General features: G+C 40.4%; 1 protein-coding gene across 4 annotated transcripts; it reads left to right on the forward strand.

The window, feature by feature from the left end:
• Positions 1–13,401: 13,401 nt before the first annotated feature.
• Positions 13,402–22,306, forward strand: LOC123407263 (AP-1 complex subunit gamma-2-like). Of its 4 annotated transcripts, none has more exons than XM_045100361.1 (19): positions 13,402–13,640; positions 13,728–14,030; positions 14,151–14,292; positions 14,680–14,853; positions 15,173–15,352; positions 15,730–15,884; positions 16,562–16,652; positions 16,764–16,927; positions 17,573–17,627; positions 17,724–17,846; positions 17,941–18,036; positions 18,504–18,631; positions 19,302–19,406; positions 19,505–19,794; positions 20,128–20,238; positions 20,318–20,395; positions 20,477–20,649; positions 21,123–21,227; positions 21,865–22,306. In XM_045100361.1, the coding sequence occupies exons 1-19, from the start codon at positions 13,597–13,599 to the stop codon at positions 21,958–21,960; spliced, it is 2,613 nt and encodes an 870-aa protein (XP_044956296.1). In that variant the 5' UTR covers positions 13,402–13,596; the 3' UTR covers positions 21,961–22,306. The 4 variants fall into 4 exon arrangements, with proteins under 4 accessions (XP_044956296.1, XP_044956298.1, XP_044956297.1 ...); XM_045100363.1 differs by having other exon boundaries at positions 20,318–20,380; XM_045100362.1 differs by having other exon boundaries at positions 20,321–20,395.
• Positions 22,307–22,614: the final 308 nt, after the last annotated feature.

The following is a 22,614-nucleotide window of genomic DNA, read 5'->3' on the forward strand; positions in this document are numbered from 1 at the left end:
GTAAGTAACAATAAAACTTCATAGTCATTCGTGCCTGGGGGATATCTCCTACTATTTCTGTGTGGTCCGAAAGCTGTTGTTCTGTTACACCAATTAGTTCGGTTGTACTGACAACCTCCCCCCTATTTTTGGTTTCCACCTGTTCTGTTTCTTCTTGTTGTTCTGCAGTAGTGCTGGCATTTTTTTTTCTGCATAACATTGAGATAAAAAATGTTATCGTAATTAACCGGATCCTATGATTTTTATTGTCGTTTGATTTTACCTGTCCGTCGGCCATTGTCGTGATCAACTCTGCATCTAGTGGTATTTCTTTCTGAGGAAAAATAGTTTCGAGCTTGTCCTCAGTTGTCATCTCTGAGACTTGTACATCTGTATCACAAGAAATCTCATCTTGAGCGTGGCTTTGCAAACCATGCTCTAGTATTTCCTGTTATTGTAATACCAGGGTATGAAACATGGTGAGTTTTTGTAGTACATTTTGTTTAGACAAGTTCTATGACGGCAAGTTGGTTATGGAAGGTCACCTCATTAGTTGTTACTCCTTGCTCTTTCTCTTCATCTTGTGATCTGTCGCTGCTTGATTTTACCTGTTAAATCTCCCAAATAACATTGAGATAAAAAATGTTATCAAAATTAACCGGATCACATGATAAATCTTACAAATAGGATTTTTATTGTCGTTTGATTTTACCTGTACGTTTGATTTTACCTATCCGTCGGTCGTCGTCGTGACCAAATCTACATCCAGTGGTATTTCTTTCTGAGGAAAAGGAAAAATAGTTTCGATCTTGTCCTCAGCTGTCATCTCTAAGACTTGTACATCTGTACCAGGAGCAACTTCATCTTGAGTCTGGCTTTGCACAGCACGCTCTAGTATTTCCTGTTTTTGTAATACCAGGGTATGAAACATGGTGAGTTTTTCTAGTATATTTTGTTTAGACACATTCTATGGGGGTAAGTTGGTTATGGAAGGTCACCTCATTAGTTGTTTCTCTTCATCTTCTGATCTGTCACTGCTTGATTTTACCTGTTAAATCTCTCAAATAACATTGAGATAAAAAATGTTATCGTAACTAACCGGATCACAAGATAGATCTTACAAATAGGATTTTTATTGTCGTTTGATTTTACCTGTCTGTCGGTCGTCGTCGTGATCAAATCTACACCCAATGGAATTTCTTTATGAGGAAAAGGTAAAATAGTTTGGAGCTTGTCCTCAACTGTCATCTCTGAGCCTTGTACATGTGTATCAGGAACAACTTCATCTTGAGTGTGGCTTTGCACAACATGCTCCACTGTTTCCTGTTCTTGTAATACCAAGGGTATGAAACATGGTGAGTTTTTCTAGTACATTTTGTTTAGACATGTTCTACGGGGGTAAGTTGGTTATGGAAGGTCACCTCATTAGCTCTTACTCCTTGTTGTTTCTCTTCATCTTCTGATCTGTCACTGCTTGAACCAAACTTTGTTGCACTTGTTTGTTGTTTCTTGTCCAGCCGAGCCTACATTTCATTACAGGTTTGTTAGCTTCCAAAAAAGTACAAGTCGAGCTCAAAACTATTACTTACTTATTGACTTGTTACGATGCCTGAGGCTGAGCCTATCCTTGCGAGTTCCCTCGTATCTGCACAGATGGCAGTTGATGTCTTATATGCATGCTCGTGCCCAGTGTTGTTGCCTTCTGAATGCTTCTTCTGTGTTTTGGCTTGGCTTTCAGTTATCTTCTTTTGTGCTCTTGTTCTATTCGTTCCTTCTAGTTTCTCTTCTACTACATTTCTTGCTTTTCTAGTTCTTATCGGTGCATCTTCTACTGTTTCAGCTATTGGTGTCGGACTCCTATTGCAACACATGCGCTGATAGGCATTGTGTTGTTCGAAAATAGCAATTAGTGATTGCGTTTGGTCTGCAAGTCCTTGTCTGGCCAATTCGTCGTAATTTGCATCATCATCAGTGCATCCTGACAAATTAATCTGCCTTAATGCTGGTAATTGTCTTGCTTACACAAGCACTTGTTCCAGCATTTTGCTGATCCTTTTGAAAGCTTCTTCAGACTTCCTACTGGTTATTATCGTAGGTTCACTTATTGTTCTGATGTTGGACGCCCGTTCACACATAACCTTTGGTGCATCCATTAGCAGTTTTGTAACTTGCTTGCCACGTCTCCTACTCTCTCCTGGTACCACTTGCAGTGAAGTTGAAGGTGATGCTGCGTTTACATGAGCCATAAAGAATATCCTATCCTCTGTCCGTTTCCATGTCTGCATTGTTTCGATAAGATAAACTTTGTTAGAATAGACGATGTTTTTTACGTGGTAAAAACTTACAAAGAACACAAGCAGCCCCTATAGTCCACTAAGATAACGATGAATTAATAGACACCAGAGGTACCTCTATCTTGCCAAATTCATAGTCATCTGGACGTCCTTTCCCATCCTTCTTCATGTCTTCTTTAGCTATCTTCTTTAGATCCTTCTCATCAAGATAGTTCGCTCTGGGTGTTGAACTATTATTCATTTTCTTAGCTATGATGTTCATCTCTCTTGTGTTTGGTAACAACAAAGAGTCGAGGTACATGATTACACGTCCATGTGCCAAGCCGTAGAGGTGGTCTTTGTTTCCTCTCACACCCTTTTTCATTTTTTGCCAATCAATAGCTTCAGCCTTGATTGTTTCGACAATGACCTGGCAGAAATCCATCTGCGTCATATCTTCATAATTCATATCCTTCACCATCACTGCTTGTCTGCTGTAGCGAGGGAAGGTTGTCCCACAGACAACCTTGTTGAAAAATATGAGGAAGAAGATTTTGACAGCCTTTTTGTTTTCTTCTTCTTGATCTATATCTACAAGCAACTTTAGCTTCTTAATCAGATCTGAATGTTTGAACTCAGTATTTCTGAAGCCAAGCTCTGATTGGAGGACCTTCATTGACTCGTTGCAATTCATTGGCCTTGGCGCTGTCTTTTTATCGCCATTTGGGTATCCAAATACATTATGGACCCCTTCCTTGGTAACCTTTATTTCCTTGTGTGCATCACCATCGCCGAAGCTTATCGTCATCGTGTCTGTGTCCATGTTTTTGTAGATATATGTTGCGATGTTCCTGTTGATTGAACCCTTTATTTTGCAGCCCTCTATGCTGCCAAATCCAGCCGTCTTAACATCTCTTCGGTGACGTTCTTTGAGAATTTCCCATGCTTCATTGACCTGTACAAACGTAGCTCCAGCCTTGATTTGACATTTTTCATCAGTTACTGTTTTGTCTGCTTCGTTGGCTATCATCAGTGACGATTCTTTTCAACTTGCCCTTCTCCTCTTTCTTCCTTTTTGGCTTGTATTTCCCTGATACGAAAAAAACAGAAAAAAAAGCTTTGTTAGGAGGGTACATACCTATTTCCAGTAGCAGCAAATACTTGTAGACAAATCATCTCTTACATGATCACTCTCGTCCTCACCGGCATCGCTACCGTTCGCAGGATTGAAATCGCTATCACTTTCTGTGTTGCCACTACGAGCACTGGAATCATCTGAAACTCTGCTTTTTGAGTCCTCTCCTTCTTTAGCTTGTTGACGTTTCTTCTTATTCTTCCCATCGTTTTGTTTTATGTTTCCAGATGGTTTTGCTTGACAATGAGGTGGTGGCATTACCATGAAAGGCACTGGCAGTTGCTTTTTCGCAAGATTAGTAGCATCTGTTGCTTCTAGCTGTCTTTTTGCCCCTTTTCTAGTGTAAGTTATCGTACTTTCAGGTAGCTTGCTGACTGTAGTCCCCGTTGTTGCATGGCCAGGGGACATGTTTTGTCTACCTTCAAATTCTTCATTAATTTCAGAGAGAACTGTTTGAATATCGACATTTTCGTGCCCTTCATGCCCTGCTTAATAACGAGCAGACACGGTTTGTAACATAAACAATGAAACATAATATTTACTATAAACAGTAAGACATTATAAACATTATACCTATTTTCTCTTGGTCATCTTGTACAAAATCTTTTGCACCAGCCATTTCTACATGTAAAACAACATGTTGTGAAGTACCTACTTGGATTTTTGACAACAAATTAAGTGCACATGGTGTGGGGAAACATGATATAATTCATATAGGCACGATTTGTTTGATATTAGAAGCACGAAAATACTACACATGGAGCACGGATTTTGAAAATCAGGTCAAGTAATTTGAAATCCGTAAACAATCGTGGCTACCTATTCTCGCACGCTACTTGAACTTGTTAGATAAGTTGATACAAAGTATTCTAAAACAGATTTAGGGCGGCTGCTAGGGTTTCCTAATTGGATAACTTGCTAGTGTCGCGTCGCCGGAGGTGACGCCCGCACGCGGGAACGACGAAAAAGGGGGAACGACAAAAAAGGGGAAAACGACAAGAAAGGCGCTACGACCTAGGACCCCCCCCCCTCAAGATTTATATGAATGCTAACCGAGCCGAAGGCGAGCTAGGCGACGCCCGCACGCGGGAACGATGAAAAAAGGGTGTACCGTGCGTCTAATTATTGACGAACCGTGCCTCCAAATAAGTCTCTAATTATTGATGAACCGTGCCTCTAAATTTTTATGAACCGTGCCTCTATTTATTCATGGGGCGTGCCTCTATTTATTCATGAACCGTGCCTCTAAATATTTACGAACCGTGCCTGTATCTATTCATGGGGCGTGCCTCTACTATGTGTGCCTCTATTTATTTATGGTGCGTGCCTCTAAAGATTGAAGAAACGTGCCTCTATTTATTCATGGTGCGTGGCTCAAATTATTTTTACCTATGAAAGTTGATAGTTTTATGTTGTACACGCTAGTTTAAAGTTGACATTTGATGGTGTTGGAAGCTCCCATCCGTAACTTTCCCTGAAATCTCAATTTTCCGGAAATATGATGGGAAAAATAAAAGGGAAACAAGGAAACACGAAACAAGGCTGAACTGAAAACACAAAAAGTTGAAGGGGTTAGTTGAAAATTTTCCAAAACCGGAAACAAAAAAGGGAAACCACGAATGTTCGCGGGTGCGCTCCGCGCGTGACACTTCGTTTCGCGCGGAGTGCGCGCGCCAACTAGTTGCTCTCTCAGAAAACGGCTATCCTTGATTCTTAAAAAAAAAAGACGGCTATCGTGACGAGAAAAAAGGTCAACTGTGTGATTGCGAATTTTCAATTTTCTGTTTGTTGCGTCAAACTGCTGGAATTTTTGTCAAAAAGACCACTAGCCGAATGTTATTGTCAAAAAAAAAACTACATGCGGTATGAAATGCGAGAAAAGACCCCTATTTTTCGTGGCGGCAGGCGCTCCAAGTGACGCGTGGCACCTGCCGCCACGGACCGAGGCGGCTATGCCCCGCCGCCACCCGGCCAGGCGGCCAGCCAGGCAGGTGGCACCTTCCGCCACCACTCCAGGCGGCAGGCTGCCCATGCTCGCACATGCATGCAACAAAAGCTGGCTGGTCGTGCACTGCTCGCACATGCATGCAACAAAAGCCGGCTGGCCATGCACGCTGCCATGCACAGCATCCCGTCGGCCGCCTCGGGTGCTGGCGGCAGGTGCCACCTGCCTGGCCGGCTGCCTCGCCGGATGGCGGGGGGGCCCAGCCGCCTCGGCCCGTGGCGGCAGGTGCCACGCGTCACCTGGCGCGCCTGCCATCACGAAAAATAGGGATCTTTTCTCGCATTTCATACCGCATGTGGTCTTTTTTGACAATAACATTCGGCTAGTGGTCTTTTTTGATAAAAATTCAAGCTACTGGTGCTTCACACAAGCAAGCGACGGAGCAGCGACGCGATGGACGCGACGGAGCAGCGACATTCCTTTCATTTCAATTTTTCTTTATTTTTTTCTTCCCTTTCTTTTTATTTTTTTATAAATCATTGTGTTTTATGTTTTGTTGTTTGGGATTTTCTAAAAAAATTATAATTCTTAAAAAAGATTCCATTGTAAACATGTTCACAAATTTTAAAAATAGTTCACGTATCAACAATTGTTTGAAAATAGTTTATTTTTCGCGAGTTCAAAAAATGTTCATGTTTCAAAAACAAATCGCAAATTACAACATTGATTGTTTTTTCAATAAAAATGTTATGTTTTCCTTTAAAATGGTGACAATTTTTGAAAATGTTCATGTTTTCCTTTTTGCAGGAGAAAAACATGTTCGTGTGTTCTAATTTTCTTTATGTTTTAAAAAAAACAGTTTGGAAGGTTATTTAAAAGTTATTTGGAACTTAAAAAATGTCAAGTTTTAAAATTTTGTTATAATGTTCATGTTTCGGTTTTTTAGGAGTTTCAAAAAATGTTCCCGCATCAAAAATTGTTCACAGAGTTTTTAAAAAAATAGTGTTTTATAATTTTCTTCAGGAGTTTTAAAAATTGTTCTTCATTTTTTAAAAAATGTTCGTCTTTTTAAAAGATGTATTCCCTCCGTCCCACATTAAGTGACTCAACTTTGTACTAACTATGCACTAAAATTAGTATAAATTTGAGTCACTTGATTTGCAACGGATGGAGTGGTACATAAGATAAAAAAATCTTGTTTTAATATTTTGACAATAAATTAAGAAAAAATTTGCACTCTCCTAATTTTTTTAGAGTTTCAAAATTTGTTCACAGATGCAGAATTTCGTTTTCTCAAAAATTCTTCACTAAAATTCATGTTTCAAAATTTGGTCGCATATAAAAAAATGTTCACATCTTTTTAAAACATTGTTCATGTTTGCAAATAATTGCTCAAAATTTAATAAATGTTCATGTTTTCTAATTTATTACGAGATATAGAATATATTTACGGTTTTAATAAAAGTTCAAACGTTGAATTTTTTATGGTGATTTTCAAAAAATGCTCGCATTTTTCAAAAAAAGTATTTGTCAAAAATATTGAATTGTGTTCACATTTCAGAAAACGTTATTGTTTCAAAACAAAATCGGATTTCTATAACCATGAACAATTTTTGAAATCCTGGAAACTTTTCTGAAGTATACGAATAATTTATGAAAACATGAACATTTTTTCGATTGGTGAATAAATTTCAGTGTCGATGACAGTTCAAAACAACAGAGAAAACAGCGGAAAAGCACGTGCGGCGAAAGCGCAGCTATTTGACGCAAAACACGCTACACAGGAACTCCCGTCTCTTGTTCTTAAAAAAAAGGGACTCCCGTCTCTTATTCACTCAATAAAATAATATATTGGGCCAACTATGTCACATATTGGATATAATAATTTATAAGGCCTTTTCACTATCAGCGGATATATTTTATACGGGGCAATCTGTTTAGCAGGATACACTGTACTTTGTCGGTTTCAAAATACAATGTGTATTAGAAAAAATAGAAGTTAATCTTGTCTTGCTTTGACCATGTTTATCGAGAAAAATATAAGTGCCTACAATAAAAAAAATCATTATGTTGTATTTTGCATGGGATATATTTTCCTATTTTATTTGTTTGATATTGTAACTAGCAAAAGGGTCCGTGCGTTGCAACGGGAGAAAAAAAAATACCACACGTTTTTAATTTTTTAATAATCATTTTAATTTATTAAAATAATAAGCTAACTAACTAATGTAGTCAGTCTTATCCTATTTTGTTGAGAAATCAACCCGTTCATTGTTAATTCCACCATGATAAGAAATTGAGCGGGACAAGCAAAGCAAAACAAAGAGGCTACGTGAATTGATCAATGGACTGTTATTTTATTTCCCTCACGGGGTAGAGGATGTGGAATCACATGACAAACTGAAGGTGGTGTTCCATTCTCTCTCTCTACAACAATGCAATCTTACATTCAATACATTCATTCATCACCGCACAAATTCCCATAAAACAAAATTTCTTGTCGGTGCTTGGCACACGGTTGGAGGCATGGGGAGGGGATCTCACCAGATGATGAGTTCCTGCCGGAGGAGGGATACGATGAGGGGAGCAAGGGTTAGGCGCCTCTATCTGGCCATAAGGAGTCGCCGTTGCCGCGCCATAACCTTGGAGTTCCCCGTGTGAGCCATGGAGGCCCGCCTCCACCTGCAGGTACTTCGCTCCGCCGTCGTTCTGCATCGAGCAGACGCATCATCCCAAGTCGTTGTAGCTGTCGCGTTGATTTGATCCAGAAGCTGTGCTCGAGCGCCGAAACGGGGGCAGCAAGCGGACAGAGGTACGACCGCGGAGGCGGGTGGGTTGAGATCGACAGCAGTGGTGGTCGAGGTCGGCCGCGGCGGCGAGTGGTGTGGCAGCGGCCTGGACATAGTCCAGGGTGGACGAGGGTCGACGCGATGCGCTCGAGCGCCGCAACGGGGGCAGTGAGCAGGGAGAGGTACAGTCGCGGAGGCGGGTGGGTTGAGATCGGCAGCGGTGGCGGTTGAGGTCGGCCGCGGCGACGAGTGGTGTGACGACGGCCTGGGCACAGGCCAGGGTGGCCCAGGGTTGACGGGAGGAGGTGATGCGTACGGGTATAATTTTTGCAGGGAATTGTTTTTTCCTTTTGCGTTGCAGATAAATGATGGAGCGCGGGTTGAATAACAAAAATTACATGGGCTTTTTTATAAAAATGACGTGGTGGGTTTTCCGACGAAAGCAATAGCCGCTTTATTATTAGTTTATAGAAATGTTGATATACTCCTTGTATTCTGAAAAAATAGAAACATTTGACTTTTCAAAAATTCTAATATTTATGTTTTGAAAAGGATGGGGGTATTTATAATTCTGATTTCTTATTTGCAGATTGGTCATCTCATGCGTTGTTTTCTTGTTCAACAAAAATCTGATAATTGCGTATTTTTAAAATTATGTATGGTTGTAGTTTGGATCGTGATAATGCTAAACTTTCGATGTGGAGGAGCCCCAAACCGAATGATTCGTTCGCTTCGGGAGGGAGGCTCTACCGAACCAAATTGTTCGATGCAAGGGGAGCTCCTACCTGTCGCAAGCGGCAGGAAGTCCCGAGCCGCACAGGGGGGCGCCCCCACTAGCCAGCCCACGAAAATCGCAAGCGACGACAAAGACGCACTGTAACGCAAAAACTAATTAGTCGCGGTTGGGATTCAAACCTTGAATTGAATATTACACACGACATTCTACTACCAGTTAACCTAACGGTTGTTACTGATCAACTGAAACCCAGAACCATAAAGAACAAACACGAGGAGGAGATCCGAATTATTTTAAGATCTTCATTTTTTTCTTAAACAGTGTTCTGTGAAACGAAATACTTTCCAAATTTGTGAACAAAATTTAGAAAACTGAAACATTTCAGAAAAAACAAGAACATATTTTGAATTTCTCGAACAAAATTTGAAATCTTGAACATTTTTTGAAATTTGTGAACAATGTATGAAATTGGAATATTTTTTGAAACTCCTAAGAAAATGAAAACGTGAACATTTTCTAAATTTAGGAATAAATTTTGAAATTCCCATGAAATTTGGGATATGTATAGAGATAAGATAAGTATTGTAATCATCTTCTCCAAAATGATGATTGAAACTATGTGTATGTATAAAGATAAGATAAGTATTGTAACCATCTTATCTAAAATGATGCTTCAAACTACGTGTATATATTGCAAGCTAGCCTATTTGTTGTCTTGCTCTTATATGATGTTCGATACATGGACTATGCTGCTTATATGGTGTTTGAAATTATATGTGGGTGTTAGAAATTATATATATCATATGTGTATTTTAAAAATGCAGGGTAATAACTAAAAGCAAACAAAATGGTGGCAATAGTGGCAAAGGACTTTGTCGTCGGCTATCACGCGGCAAAGGCGCCATGTGGCATCCACCTGTGCAACCTGGGGCAGCCGACTAACCCATCTGGTCACCTTGTCGTCTGCTAGAGCCCACGACAGACGGCAAAGGGTCGCGCCTCGCAGACGGCAAAGAGCCCATAAATGGCAGACGACAAAGAGCCACCACGTGGCAACAACAAAGGGCCGTCACAGGCAGACGACGTAGGCCTCATCAATGACGGATGGCAAAGGCCTCATCAATGGTAGACGACGAAATACTCCATTAGCCACTAATAGAGCAGGTGTCAGTCGTCTGTCGTCTAAATACTTTGTCGTTTGCTTGTCATGTCAGACAGATGGCGAAGCTCTTTGCCGTCCGCTGCATGTCGGCAGACGGCAAAGAAGGCCCTTTACCGACGCAAGCAGTCATAGAATTTTTTGCCTGACAGCAAATAGCTTTGCCGTCCGTGGAGTGGCCCTTTGCCGTTCGCTATGGCAAACGACAAAGAAACTGATTCCTGTAGTGCCCTATCTTTCTACGTGTCTCATCGAACCGTTTGCTTCAAAAAATATGCATTGAGTGTTAGCAATCATACAAGACTAAATGATGGTTGAGTATGTGAACTTGCTAAAATAAAAGCTCTTACAGATACTATTCTCTGAATTATGATGAATTGTGATTGTCTCGGTGACTAAGAATATAGCTTGTTGGTTGACAATAAAGTTTATGTTTCATACTTAAATACATGTGGATAGATTGTTACTTGTTTATGATAAGTTATATGATGAAAACTTTCTAATATGTTAATATCCATGATGCTCCCTTCACCGTAATTTGTTTTTATCGACACCTTTCTCTATAATTATGTGGTCATTTTTATCGAGCTCGGCTTTCGCTGGAGGACAAGCGAGGTCTAAGCTTGGGGAAGTTGATACGTCCATTTTGCATCATGATTTCTTATTGATATTTATATTGTTCTTGGTAATTATTCAACTTTACGATACAATTCTAATTCCTTTTCTCTCTTAATTTGCAATATCTACACAAAGAGGGAAATTGCGTGAAGTCGGGATTCTGGACCTGAAAGCCATGGGAAAATATGAAGAATTTCTGGACTCCAAATGACCTGAAACTTTACGAGGATTTTTTGTGGAATATATAAGAATTATTGGAGTGAATATGTACTAGAGGGGGGCCACCTGTTGGTGCAAAGCCAACAGGGCGCGCTCACCCGTAGGCGCGCCCTGATGGTTTGGGAGGCCCGCACCCAGGCTCCAGCCCCCCTCTTATGTTATATGGTGGTTTTTTACCTAGAAAAGTCAAGAGGATACTTTCGGGACGAGGCGCCGCCGTCTTGAGGTGAAAACCTGGGCAAATGCCCTTTTGCTCTCTCATAGAGTGATTTTGTCGGGGAAACTTTCCTTCGAGAGGGGAGAGTCAAAGCCATCATCATCATCAACGCTTCCTCCTTCGTGGAAGGGCCAATCTTCATACACATATTCATCGACACCATCTTGTATCAAACCCTAGTTCATATATCTTGTATGCAATCTTTGTCTCAAAACCTCATATTGGTACCTCAGGCATCTTGTAGTTGATGCTTGCTGGTTTGCTTGGGGGAAGATAATATGTTCAGATCCTTTATCATATTTGTTATACCTCTCATTGAACATGGTGATGATTTGTGATTAGTTTCTTTTGTTCTTGAGGACATTGGAGAAGTCTTGTTATAAGTATTCATGTGAAGTTGGTATAGGTTTGATATTTTCAGGATATGTATGTTGTTGTTTCCTTTAGTGGCGTCATGTGAACGCCGACTACATGACACTTCAATATATTTGGGCCGAGGGAAATGTATAGTGGAGTAATAAGTAGATGATGGGGTGCTGGAGTGACAGAAGCTTAAATCCTAGTATATGCATTATCCCGTAAGGGCTGATTTGGATCCATAAGTTTCATGCTATGGTTAGATTTATCCTAATTCTTCTTTTGTAATTGCAGATTCTTGTGAGAGGGGGTAATCATAAGTGGGTTGCTTGTTCAAGTAATAACAACACCCAAGCACCGGTCCACCCACATATCAAATTATCAAAGTAACGAACGCGAATCAACTCAACATGATGAAAATGACTATACGACAATTCCCATGTATCCTCGATAGCGCTTTACTTTATATAAGAGAACTTCCAGACTTGTCCTTTGCTATAAAAATTATTTGGTCACCTTTTTGCACACTTGCTACTATTGTTACTTGTTACTTGTTACAAATTATCCTGCTACAAAACTATATATCAATGTTACTCACAACACTTGTAGACAATTGCTTGCTGAAAATTGTTTGTCATTTCCTTATGCTCCTCGCTGGGTTCGACACTCTTACTTATGGAAAGGACTACGATTGATCCCCACTTGTGGGTCATCACCAGTTCTTGTTGCTTTTGCATGTTTTGCACAAAATCCAACGGAGTCCAAACACGACAAAAAATTATAGAGATTTATTTTGAAATATATGTGAATTTTGGAAAGAAGAATTTGAATGAGAATGTTTATATAGTCAATCATAGAAAGAGACATAAATCAATAAAATATAAAAGGAATAATAATGGAATTGTAAAGATTTTCCAATGCCCTTCTATTGTTCCTCGTAATGAACCAGATAGCGATGAGGAGCTTCTTATCCAATCAATGTCCTCAATATAAAATGGGACATATACACATTGTTGTTGTTGTTGTAACATTTTAGTGTATTGCACAAACACATTTTGTAAGAGTGTCTTGTGGAGTGCAATTACATGACACATTAGTGACCTTGCTTTATTTTAGGTGCACTAACAAGAAGAAGACCGTTAATCTGACAAGTCGTGGATCATTTCTAGTGAGTTGAAGGATTCATTCATGTGTGAGATACCTATGATAGTGACGTCGATATGTTACTGGTGTCGCAATGTATTGAGATGGATAGGTTGCATGTTAAGATAAATATGACAGTAACCTATTCATGTCATGTGGTCTACATCCGGCATAACATTATTTTTGCAAGAGTTCATAATCACATTTTTTTAAATGACGTTGTGATAAATTTAAGTCGACTAGGATTTCTTTAATTGAGAAATGCAAATTGTACTCTTTATAATAAACAAAAGTCACACCTTATCGACTCATTTGTGACAGAAGAAAACTTTTGTGGACACATGGATGAACCCAAAATGTTAGAGAAAGCATGCATGGAGTACTTTGTAAATAGTAAGCTAAGATGGATTAGCAATACACGTGCCAATTATACATGCACACCTTTGTCTATCTTTCACATGAAGATGAAAATATTTATATCCCTTCGAAGAATGTAACTACATGTTTGAAAGTGCGTGCTTAAGTTACATTATATGAATGGAACTCTCATCCCTTTTTCGATTACACATGTACATTTTCACATTAGTTGTACTTGAGAATAACCCGATTGCATACTATCTTTTTCAAGTAGAAAAATTTGAATTTATACTACGTCTCATGTCTCAAAAAAGAGTAATATACTATATCCACGAATATGCGCTTTGTGTGACTGCATAAACCAAGCAAGTGGGTAGTAGTATTTGTTAGTGAATGAATAAACAAATCAACCGTGATGCCGAGCACTAACACGCTAGGAATTTAGTGGCGAGTGAGATCAGCACGGCGAGATTAGACCCCAAATGCCCAACTATTCCTTACATGGACTAAAATAACAAAACCAGGGGGCCTCTTCGCAATTCGCACCACCACCGCCCACGTCCAGATCCACCCGGCCGTCGCCGTGGTCTTCCTCCTCCGCCCCGCCCCCCGACGGCGAGACCCCCCTTCCCATCGGACTCCGTCGAGAAGATCGTCGAGGACGCCGCCATGGACCTCTCCCTCAACCCCTTCTCCTCCGGCACGCGCCTCCGGTGAGCCTCCTCGATCGCGCCCGCCCGCCCAGCGGCCCCGCTCAGATCCGTCCCGTCGTGTAACCTCGCCCCGTGGCGTCTCCGCAGGGACATGATACGCGCGATACGCGCCTCCAAGACGGCCGCCGAGGAGCGCGCGGTGGTGCGGCGGGAGTGCGCGGCCATCAGGGCCGCCATCAGCGAGAACGACCAGGACTACCGGCACCGCAACATGGCCAAGCTCATGTTCATCCACATGCTCGGCTACCCCACGCATTTCGGCCAGATGGAGTGCCTCAAGCTCATCGCCTCCTCGGGCTTCCCCGAGAAGCGCATCGGCTACCTCGGCCTCACGCTGCTGCTCGACGAGCGGCAGGAGGTCCTCATGCTCGTCACCAACTCCCTCAAGCAGTATCCGACTCGCTCGCCTAATGCTTATGCCTACTTACATTTGCCGCCGCTTGTTCGTCGCTATTTGTTTTACAATGCCATGCTCATCTTTGAGTAATTGCTAGTCCTTAACGTGGGCAGAGATCTTAACCACTCCAACCAGTTCATCGTGGGCCTTGCGCTCTGCGCCCTGGGGAACATTTGCTCCGCTGAAATGGCGCGCGACCTGGCGCCCGAGGTGGAGAGGCTGTTGCAAACTAGGGACCCAAACACGAAGAAGAAGGTGCTCATTTTTTTTCATCATGATACCTTAGTCCCTTCGGAAACTGTTTTGAGCACCATAGCAGTATTCTGATACTACATATGAAAGAGTTATTATTTGGATGCTTCAAACCTGCAATGACCCTTCCATCGTTTGCCCTAGCATAAGAACTGCAAAAGCCTACATGTTAGTGTGCCTATATGCTATAGGTGGTTTAGCATCAGTAAATTTTCACTCAAACACCAACTCGTTACTTCTCGGATCTTCTAATCGATGCATTTCGAAGCTTACATTCTGTGCATTTCTTATCCTGTTGTTTTCCTTCTGCATAGGTGTTGTTCGTTTGGTTAGCCTTAGACTATGTTTTGTGGAGAACTATTATTGATTGTATATAGCTCCTGTTTGTAGGCTGCCTTGTGCTCTATACGGATTGTAAGAAAAGTTCCAGATTTGGCAGAGAACTTCATGGGTTCTGCTGCATCATTACTCAAGGAAAAACACCATGGGGTTCTGATTTCGGTTGTCCAGCTCTGTACAGAGCTCTGTAAATCAAGCAGAGAAGCATTGGAGTACTTGAGAAAGGTAACAGTGCTATTTTATGGACCATTAGCGGAAACCATTAGCATCAGTCCCAGCCCCTGCTCTTTCAGATCGTTCATTCGGTGATGCATTGACGCAACAATATCATTTTACATCATCGCTATGATATTTTCATCATTATTTGTCAAATGTTTGTTTCCAATGTTGTGTTCATCAAAAGAAGCAAAAACATTTTTGTGTTCTTCTCTATAACTATATTCATTAAATTGTTTTTAGATTGTACATGCAAGACTATTGCAAATATTTACATATATTTTCGACAATAATTATCTAGCATTCTGATAAAATCTTGCTGTTTCAGCACTCCGTCGAAGGGTTGGTCCGGATACTGAGAGACGTGTCCAACAGTTCGTATGCTCCTGAATATGACATTGCTGGCATCACAGATCCATTCTTGCACATCCGAGTTCTTAGGCTCATGCGGACATTGGGTCAAGGGGATGCAGACTGCAGCGAGTATGTGAATGATATTCTTGCCCAGGTAATTTGTTCATCCTTGGTTTTACACGAAACAAAATTTCAATTCAAAGTACATCAGCTCCCATCAAATTAGTGAACTAGATATTTGTTGTTACAAGCTACATATGAACATTAGTCACATGCTGTACAGCAAAATGATCTCTCCCCTGTAATGAAACTACTACTAGCAATTTATAACTTCTTTTAGGCATTCTTCCGTTTAGGTCTTGCTAAGAGTACTGTTATACATGAACTTTGAAACCTGGTAGCATGACTATTTTTTTTTTGCCTTTGCTGTGTTATTTTTTTAGTAGCTTGTTTCTTGGTTATCCGTTACACTCCCCCCCTGTGTATCTTATAGTGGTTAGTTCATAATTAACACATGTACTGGATTTTCAGGTTGCAACGAAAACAGAGTCAAACAAAAATGCTGGAAACGCTATTCTATATGAATGTGTTGAGACCATAATGGGAATTGAAGCTACTAGTGGTCTGCGTGTGCTGGCAATTAATATTTTGGGTAGATTCTTATCCAACCGTGATAACAATATAAGGTAAATGTCCTCTCGCTCTTGGACAACTGATACCCATCGTAACAAAGAGGTTAATTATTTGTGTTTTTTTGGGCTATTTTTTAGTCTGGAGTTCTGACTTGTCTCTGTGGTAGAGGAGCATAGTTCCAACCACTATTACTTGCTGGTTATATGAATACAATTGTTCTTGGATTTCAGAAATGAATAGAGAACTTGCACCATCAAGTTGTTTTAAAATATTCTACAATCTCCTGTAAATACAATTAGGAGAGTGACCCATGCGGTACTCATTTGCAGGGCTAGATTTGATCCGTATCATCATATCTGGTATTAGTTCAGCTGTTTGTTTTCCCATAACCACCAATTGATATTGTCGGTCAAAAACTTAAAGGGTTAATGTCAATTCAGGAGGCCCAAGAGGATTCCATCTTAAAGATCTACCTTATCCCTTAATTATCCGCCATTATAATCTGGACCCACTACAATCCATGGACAATAAATTTTGGCCCATGTGGACGAATGTTGGGGGATCTTCTTCTACTGCTTTAAAAGCTTAATACTCCCTCCGTCCCAAAATAAATGTCTTAAGCTTAGTACAACTTTGTACTACAGCTAGTACAAAATTGTGACACTTATTTTGGGACGGAGGGAGTAGATAGTAATAGATACTTTACTTACTATGCACACCGTGTTCTCAGATATGTTGCTCTGAATATGCTAATGAAGGCCATGGCAGTGGACACACTAGCAGTGCAGAGGCACAGGGTAACAATATTGGAGTGTGTCAAGGTAATCAATCATACAGTTCTATGGTATAATATGCTTTAGGCTTATTGTGTTTCTTCTGGGGATTCCTTTTCTCTTCCCCTTAAAAATTTGCAATCACGTATGCACTCTCAGGATGCAGATGTCTCCATTCGCAAAAGGGCCCTTGAACTTGTTTACCTACTCGTCAATGACACGAATGTGAAGCCTTTGACTAAGGAGCTTATTGATTACCTAGAAGTAAGTGATGATGACTTCAAGGAAGACCTCACAGCAAAAATATGCTCAATAGTTGAAAAGTAAGTCTTGGCACATTCATCATCTCTACTGGCTTTTGCTATTTCCTAGTTGCTTCAAAGATTACATCACTGTTATTACATATGTCTTGGAACAAATTTTTTTTTTGTTCACCTAGTGAAATAAATGATGGATTTTTCTTGTTGTACTGCCCATAGGGTGACAATGGAAGTTAAACTAAGGGTATACAAGTTAGGTTAACAAGGGGGGACAGTTTCTTTATTTCATTTGGTAACTTTAGTCATTGTCTTTTCAACTGCTTGTTCTTTTGCCTGTTGGAATATAGCAGAAGGCTTTAAGCATCGGAGAGAATATCATGATGTGAACCTAACTCTGGGTGTCATGTTGGATATACTATAAGATAGCATCTTCTAACAATTTTCCTTTTCATTTCGTGCTATCTTTAACAGGCTATAACATAACATAAAATAGTTCAGAAATCTATCCTTGGGTCTTTTTCATGCCTTTTATTGAACTTTGACAATCACATTAAGCTGCGATTCATTCCCTTACCCCCGTACAATTGCTTAATTGCATCACATGTTAATTATCAACCTGCTTTTAGATCCATACCTATCATGTTTGATTTACAACTTTCTTCTAACATGTTGATTTACAAAATAATAACAGTTTGGTGATTCTAACAGGTTTTCTCAAGATAAGCTATGGTACTTAGACCAGATGTTCAAGGTTTTAACGCTGGTATGTACATAAATACAATTATCAGCCATTTTTCTCTCCATGGGTCAATAATGGAATGGATTTGCAAATTTAGAATATACCCTTGTCTATCCACAGACTGGAAACTTTGTGAAGGATGATGTATGGCATGCTCTTATAGTTCTGATAAGCAATGCGTCCGAACTTCAAGGATACTCGGTTAGATCATTATACAAAGCATTGCAAGCATGTGGTACACAGGTATGAAGGCATAATTAGTATTCTTGGTAAACCATGGGATCAATTTTCACCCTATCTGAAGCCCCTGTATCTCTTCTACTTTTGAACTGTGTAGGAAAGCTTAGTTCGGGTAGCTGTTTGGTGCATTGGTGAATATGGTGAGATGCTGGTCAACAATATTAGTATGCTGGATGTGGAGGAACCAATCACGGTGAGTTGATTTTTTTTACCAGCCATAGTAATTGGCTGATGCCTTTTCTGCCGAAACATCACTGCTCACCATGTGATGAGAACTTCCTTTTGTAGTATTACATATTCTTGTTTACTTTCTACACACACAATATGCATCCACTGTGCTTGAACTGCTAATTTAGTCCATATTTAAGGCTGATAAGGAGTAGCTCTTGGATTTACTTGTTTGTTCCTCGCATCATCTTCATGATCACCTATATTAGCTGTAGCGGTTGTCACCAGAAAAGTTACTTAATCATTCATTTCGCCACCCGTCTGGATAAATGTTTCAGTGCTGAATAATGACCTTTTTAGAGTATGTTAGTTCAGTTCATTAGGTTCAATATTTCCCCGGTGGATGCTGTCATTTCTCTGTATTTCATTTAATAGTAGTGTGCTTCAGTTCTACTATTGTCAAATGTTTGGCCAATGCCTGAACTTGTTCAGGTAACAGAATCTGATGCTGTGGATGCTCTAGAGCTAGCTCTTAAGCGCTACTCCGTGGATGTTACAACACGGGCTATGTGTCTCGTTGCTCTTTTGAAGCTTTCCTCACGATTTCCGTCAACTTCAAAGTAAGCTATTACTCAACTTGACCTTGCATTATTGTTGGATAACCTACTGCATTATTCAAATGTGAATTGGCTTTTAGCAAAAACTGGCGAAGCTCCATGAATTAAGTCGCCTTGTTTCATGGTTCTACTTTGTAGACAATGCCGGCTATGATAATATGTTCATCTACTTACCAATTCTCATCTCTATGTTCCACTTGCACATGCGCATGAGCTATCTGTGCTTACCGGTTACGATTATACATGTTTACTATAAAGAACATACGATTTGATGACAAATATAAGTTGAAAATGTTGCAAGCTTAAATTTTCAATCTTTGTTGTCTTGTTATCATGGTGCATCAATTTCTCATGAATTGGTTTCTTTTTCATGAGCCTGTACTAAATAAAATAAGTGTTTGTGACGTGACTAATTAACTGCAACACTTACAATTTAGTTTCCTGGCTATGCGACAAAACTAAGTGTATCATTCTGTTCATTCGGTTCTACGATGGTAGGCACACTTACAATGTTAATGCTGGGGCTTCAGTTTGCTGGAAGCCTGATTTGCTAGCCATTTTTTCCAAAATTTCTGTTTATGCTATCTTTTTTGTGTATGCCTTGGACTTGGAGTATGTGGTTTATGTTATCTATTACTAAAGTGATTTTGTCACCTTCCTGTTATTATTGCAGGAGGATACAAGTAATTGTTGTGCAGAATAAAGGGAATACTGTGCTTGAGCTGCAGCAAAGATCAATCGAATTTAATTCCATTATACAAAGGCATCAGTCTATAAAGTAGGTGACAGCTACTAGCCATCATTCTCAAAATATGCACTAGTATCATAGTTCTTCATAAAAAAATAGTAATCTTATGAATGCTGGTGTGGGTGCAGATCATCTTTGCTTGAGCGAATGCCTGTATTAGATGAAGCTAGTTATTTGGAGAAGAGAGCCGCTTCTTCACAAGCAACTGTTTCATTAACTAAGCCTACTCCATCCGCTGCTTCTGGAGGCTCGCTTAAGGTTCCAAATGGTGCAGTGAAACCACCACCAGCTCCTTTGGCTGATTTACTTGATCTAAGTTCGGATGATGCTCCCGTGACTACTTCTGCTCCTAGTACAGCACCTAATGATTTCCTACAGGATCTTTTGGGCATTGGCTTGACTGATACATCTACTGCAGGTTTTGACTCTATTCTTTTCATTTCACATAAATTTACTTCTCACGTGTCTCTTTTAGCACAAATGAAGCAAGTGATGCTCTATCACCTGTTTAGTGATTCTGGTTTCTGAAATTTGGTACTGATTTGTCAGTAATGCATATTTGACGAGGGATTAAGCTTGCTTGCTTGAACAATGTCTTGTTTTGGAAGGCTCAGTATTGTGCCAGTTCTGAGATATTTTGAGCTGTCCTAAACGGGCCCTCGTGTTGATTCTTAGCTGTATATGTGTACTGTTTGTAGTGTACATTGCTGGTTTGAGTCTTCCTTATGATGTCATTCCTGGTTTATGTAAGGTGGAGCGCCGTCTGCAAGTACAGATATTCTGATGGATCTTCTATCTATTGGATCATATCCTGTACAAAATGGTCCGCCGGCAACATCAAACATAAGCTCTCCTGGCCAAGGTAAAGTAACTGTATTGATAATATTTGCATATTTCTGCCCTGTCTGTCATCCATACTTAATTTATCTAGCACTGTGCAGCAGTGACTAAACATGCTCCTGGAACACCTCAAGTTATCGATCTTCTCGATGGTTTGTCCCCAAGTACACCACTTCCTGGTCCGCCCCTGTCACTTGATTATCTAGCAGTGTTCCTAGTCATTAGGAAATTAACCATTGCTCTACTTCTTTGATCACCAGATGTGAATGCAGCTTACCCATCAATCACAGCTTTCCAGAGTGCAACTTTGAAGGTCACCTTCAATTTTAAAAAGCAGCCTGGAAAGCCTCAAGAGACTACAATGCATGCCAGCTTTACAAATTTGACATCTGCTACATTGACCAATTTCATGTTTCAGGCAGCTGTACCAAAGGTAGTACCTATGAAGTTTGAAACGCTGTCCCTCTGCTACTAATATTTCCCAGCGGCAGATCTTTTCATAAAAAAAATATGTTGACGCATACTTGCACTTGAACTAACTATATGTTTGTCTAGTTTAGTTTCTGTGGTAAATCTATAGTTACTAACTTGTTTGTTTGGTCAAAAGCCATAGTAATTGGTCATTAATTTATCTTTTCTTCTCTGATAAAGCTCGGTCATAAAACAAATTACTTCTATATCTACTCTCAAATTTCCTGGTTGATACACAGTTCGGTTTTTTGTTCCGTGTTCCTTCAATATCATTAATTAAAATGTGTACTGAAATTTGTTTGCAAATGACAAATGGGTGACAGGACGCTTTTAATTCTATGGGTATTTGTGAACAGCGGTATAGTCTGCTTTACTGGTTATTTATCAAATGCTAGAGATTGACAGTCCATCCGTCTGTTCAAATCTGTATTTCAGTTCATCCAGTTGCGCTTGGACCCAGCAAGCAGCAGCACCCTTCCGGCCAGTGGAAATGGTTCAATTACGCAAAGCCTCAGTGTCACTAATAATCAACATGGACAGGTATTTGACAGTATGCCTGTCGGAGGGGAATATGACCATTTTTCTGGTTTTCTTTGACTACTGGTAGTTTCTTTGTAAGCTTGAAAGAGCCTAAGTCATTTTTTGCATGGTCCTGAAAGTATTATAGATCTCATCCTGCCAAAGATATCTGCTTCTAACATGTTTCCCACTTATATGGTGTATCCTGTGTAACCATTGACTTGTCATTTGGTTATACTTCAGTTCTTAAAGTAGATTTTTTTACACCTACTGGTTAGTGTTCATTCCATCATGCATCTATCAACAGTGAAACATACATTTATTCAAAAAGGAAAAAAAAGTATGGAGACACTGCTAGGTGCAGCATGCTGTGTGCCTGAATTCATAAATGGCCACATGGGCCATTTGCTGATTTGCAAAACCACATGGGTAGTTGTCAGTTAGAATATTCTTGCATCTCCGGATGAGCCATCAGTAGTTTGCTTCCTGTTTTTATTGGAACTTGCTAATCCTACTTGATCCATTACTAGAGCATCGTATAGTCAGTCTTATGATTCTTTCCGCAGACTTGAATTATGTTGTGACCTTGCGAGTTAGCGTTTCTCTTCCGTTTGCTTGTGATTAACCACGTGTGGTTTTGAATTTCCCTGCCTCACAGAAACCACTTGCGATGCGGATCCGGATTTCGTACAAAGTGAATGGCGAGGACAGGCTGGAGCAAGGGCAGATCAGCAATTTCCCCGCGGGGTTGTAGTGTCACCACCTGTGTCTATAATGTTGTGATAGTAGCTCTTTCACTTTTGAGTGTGCTGCTCTGCTTGCGAAGGCGAGTTTTCCTTTTCTAGCCCCCCCACCATCATTTCTTCCCCTTCTGTTGCTTGCCGATTAGTAAGTTATGTACACCACTAGCTGTCTTTTTTTGTTTTGCCATTTGCCCTTTACATATACTGTATAGTAGCTGGCAGTGATTAATGACACACACCTCCAGTTTTGCCAAAATGTATTCGTACAGAAGGTGTATATCATTCACAGTCGGAGGATAACCAAAATTTTCGGCCTACTGCTCTCATTCCAGGCAGCAGACCAGCGGCTTGTATTTATACCTTGCTCTTCTTCAATGTAATTACCTGTTTTAATTTGGTTACAAGACATGGCCCTTCACCCACTGTCTGCCGGCGAGGATTTTGTAACATTTGCCAAACCCATTTGAAATTCGAAACCCGACGGGTTTACTCGGTGGAAGCCAGCCAGGTTGTGCCGAGCAATAGCTGTTGAGATGCAATCGGCATTTTTACAGACTTTTTTCATCATCATCATCATTATTGTTCTGAAAAATCCTTGCCCATGTGAGTATCTGCCTGGAACAGCAACCGCGCCGGCTTTGCACATAGCATGACCCGTAAGAAAA

Source organism: Hordeum vulgare, chromosome 7H (assembly GCF_904849725.1).
Source record: "Hordeum vulgare subsp. vulgare chromosome 7H, MorexV3_pseudomolecules_assembly, whole genome shotgun sequence".
NCBI lineage: Eukaryota > Viridiplantae > Streptophyta > Magnoliopsida > Poales > Poaceae > Hordeum > Hordeum vulgare.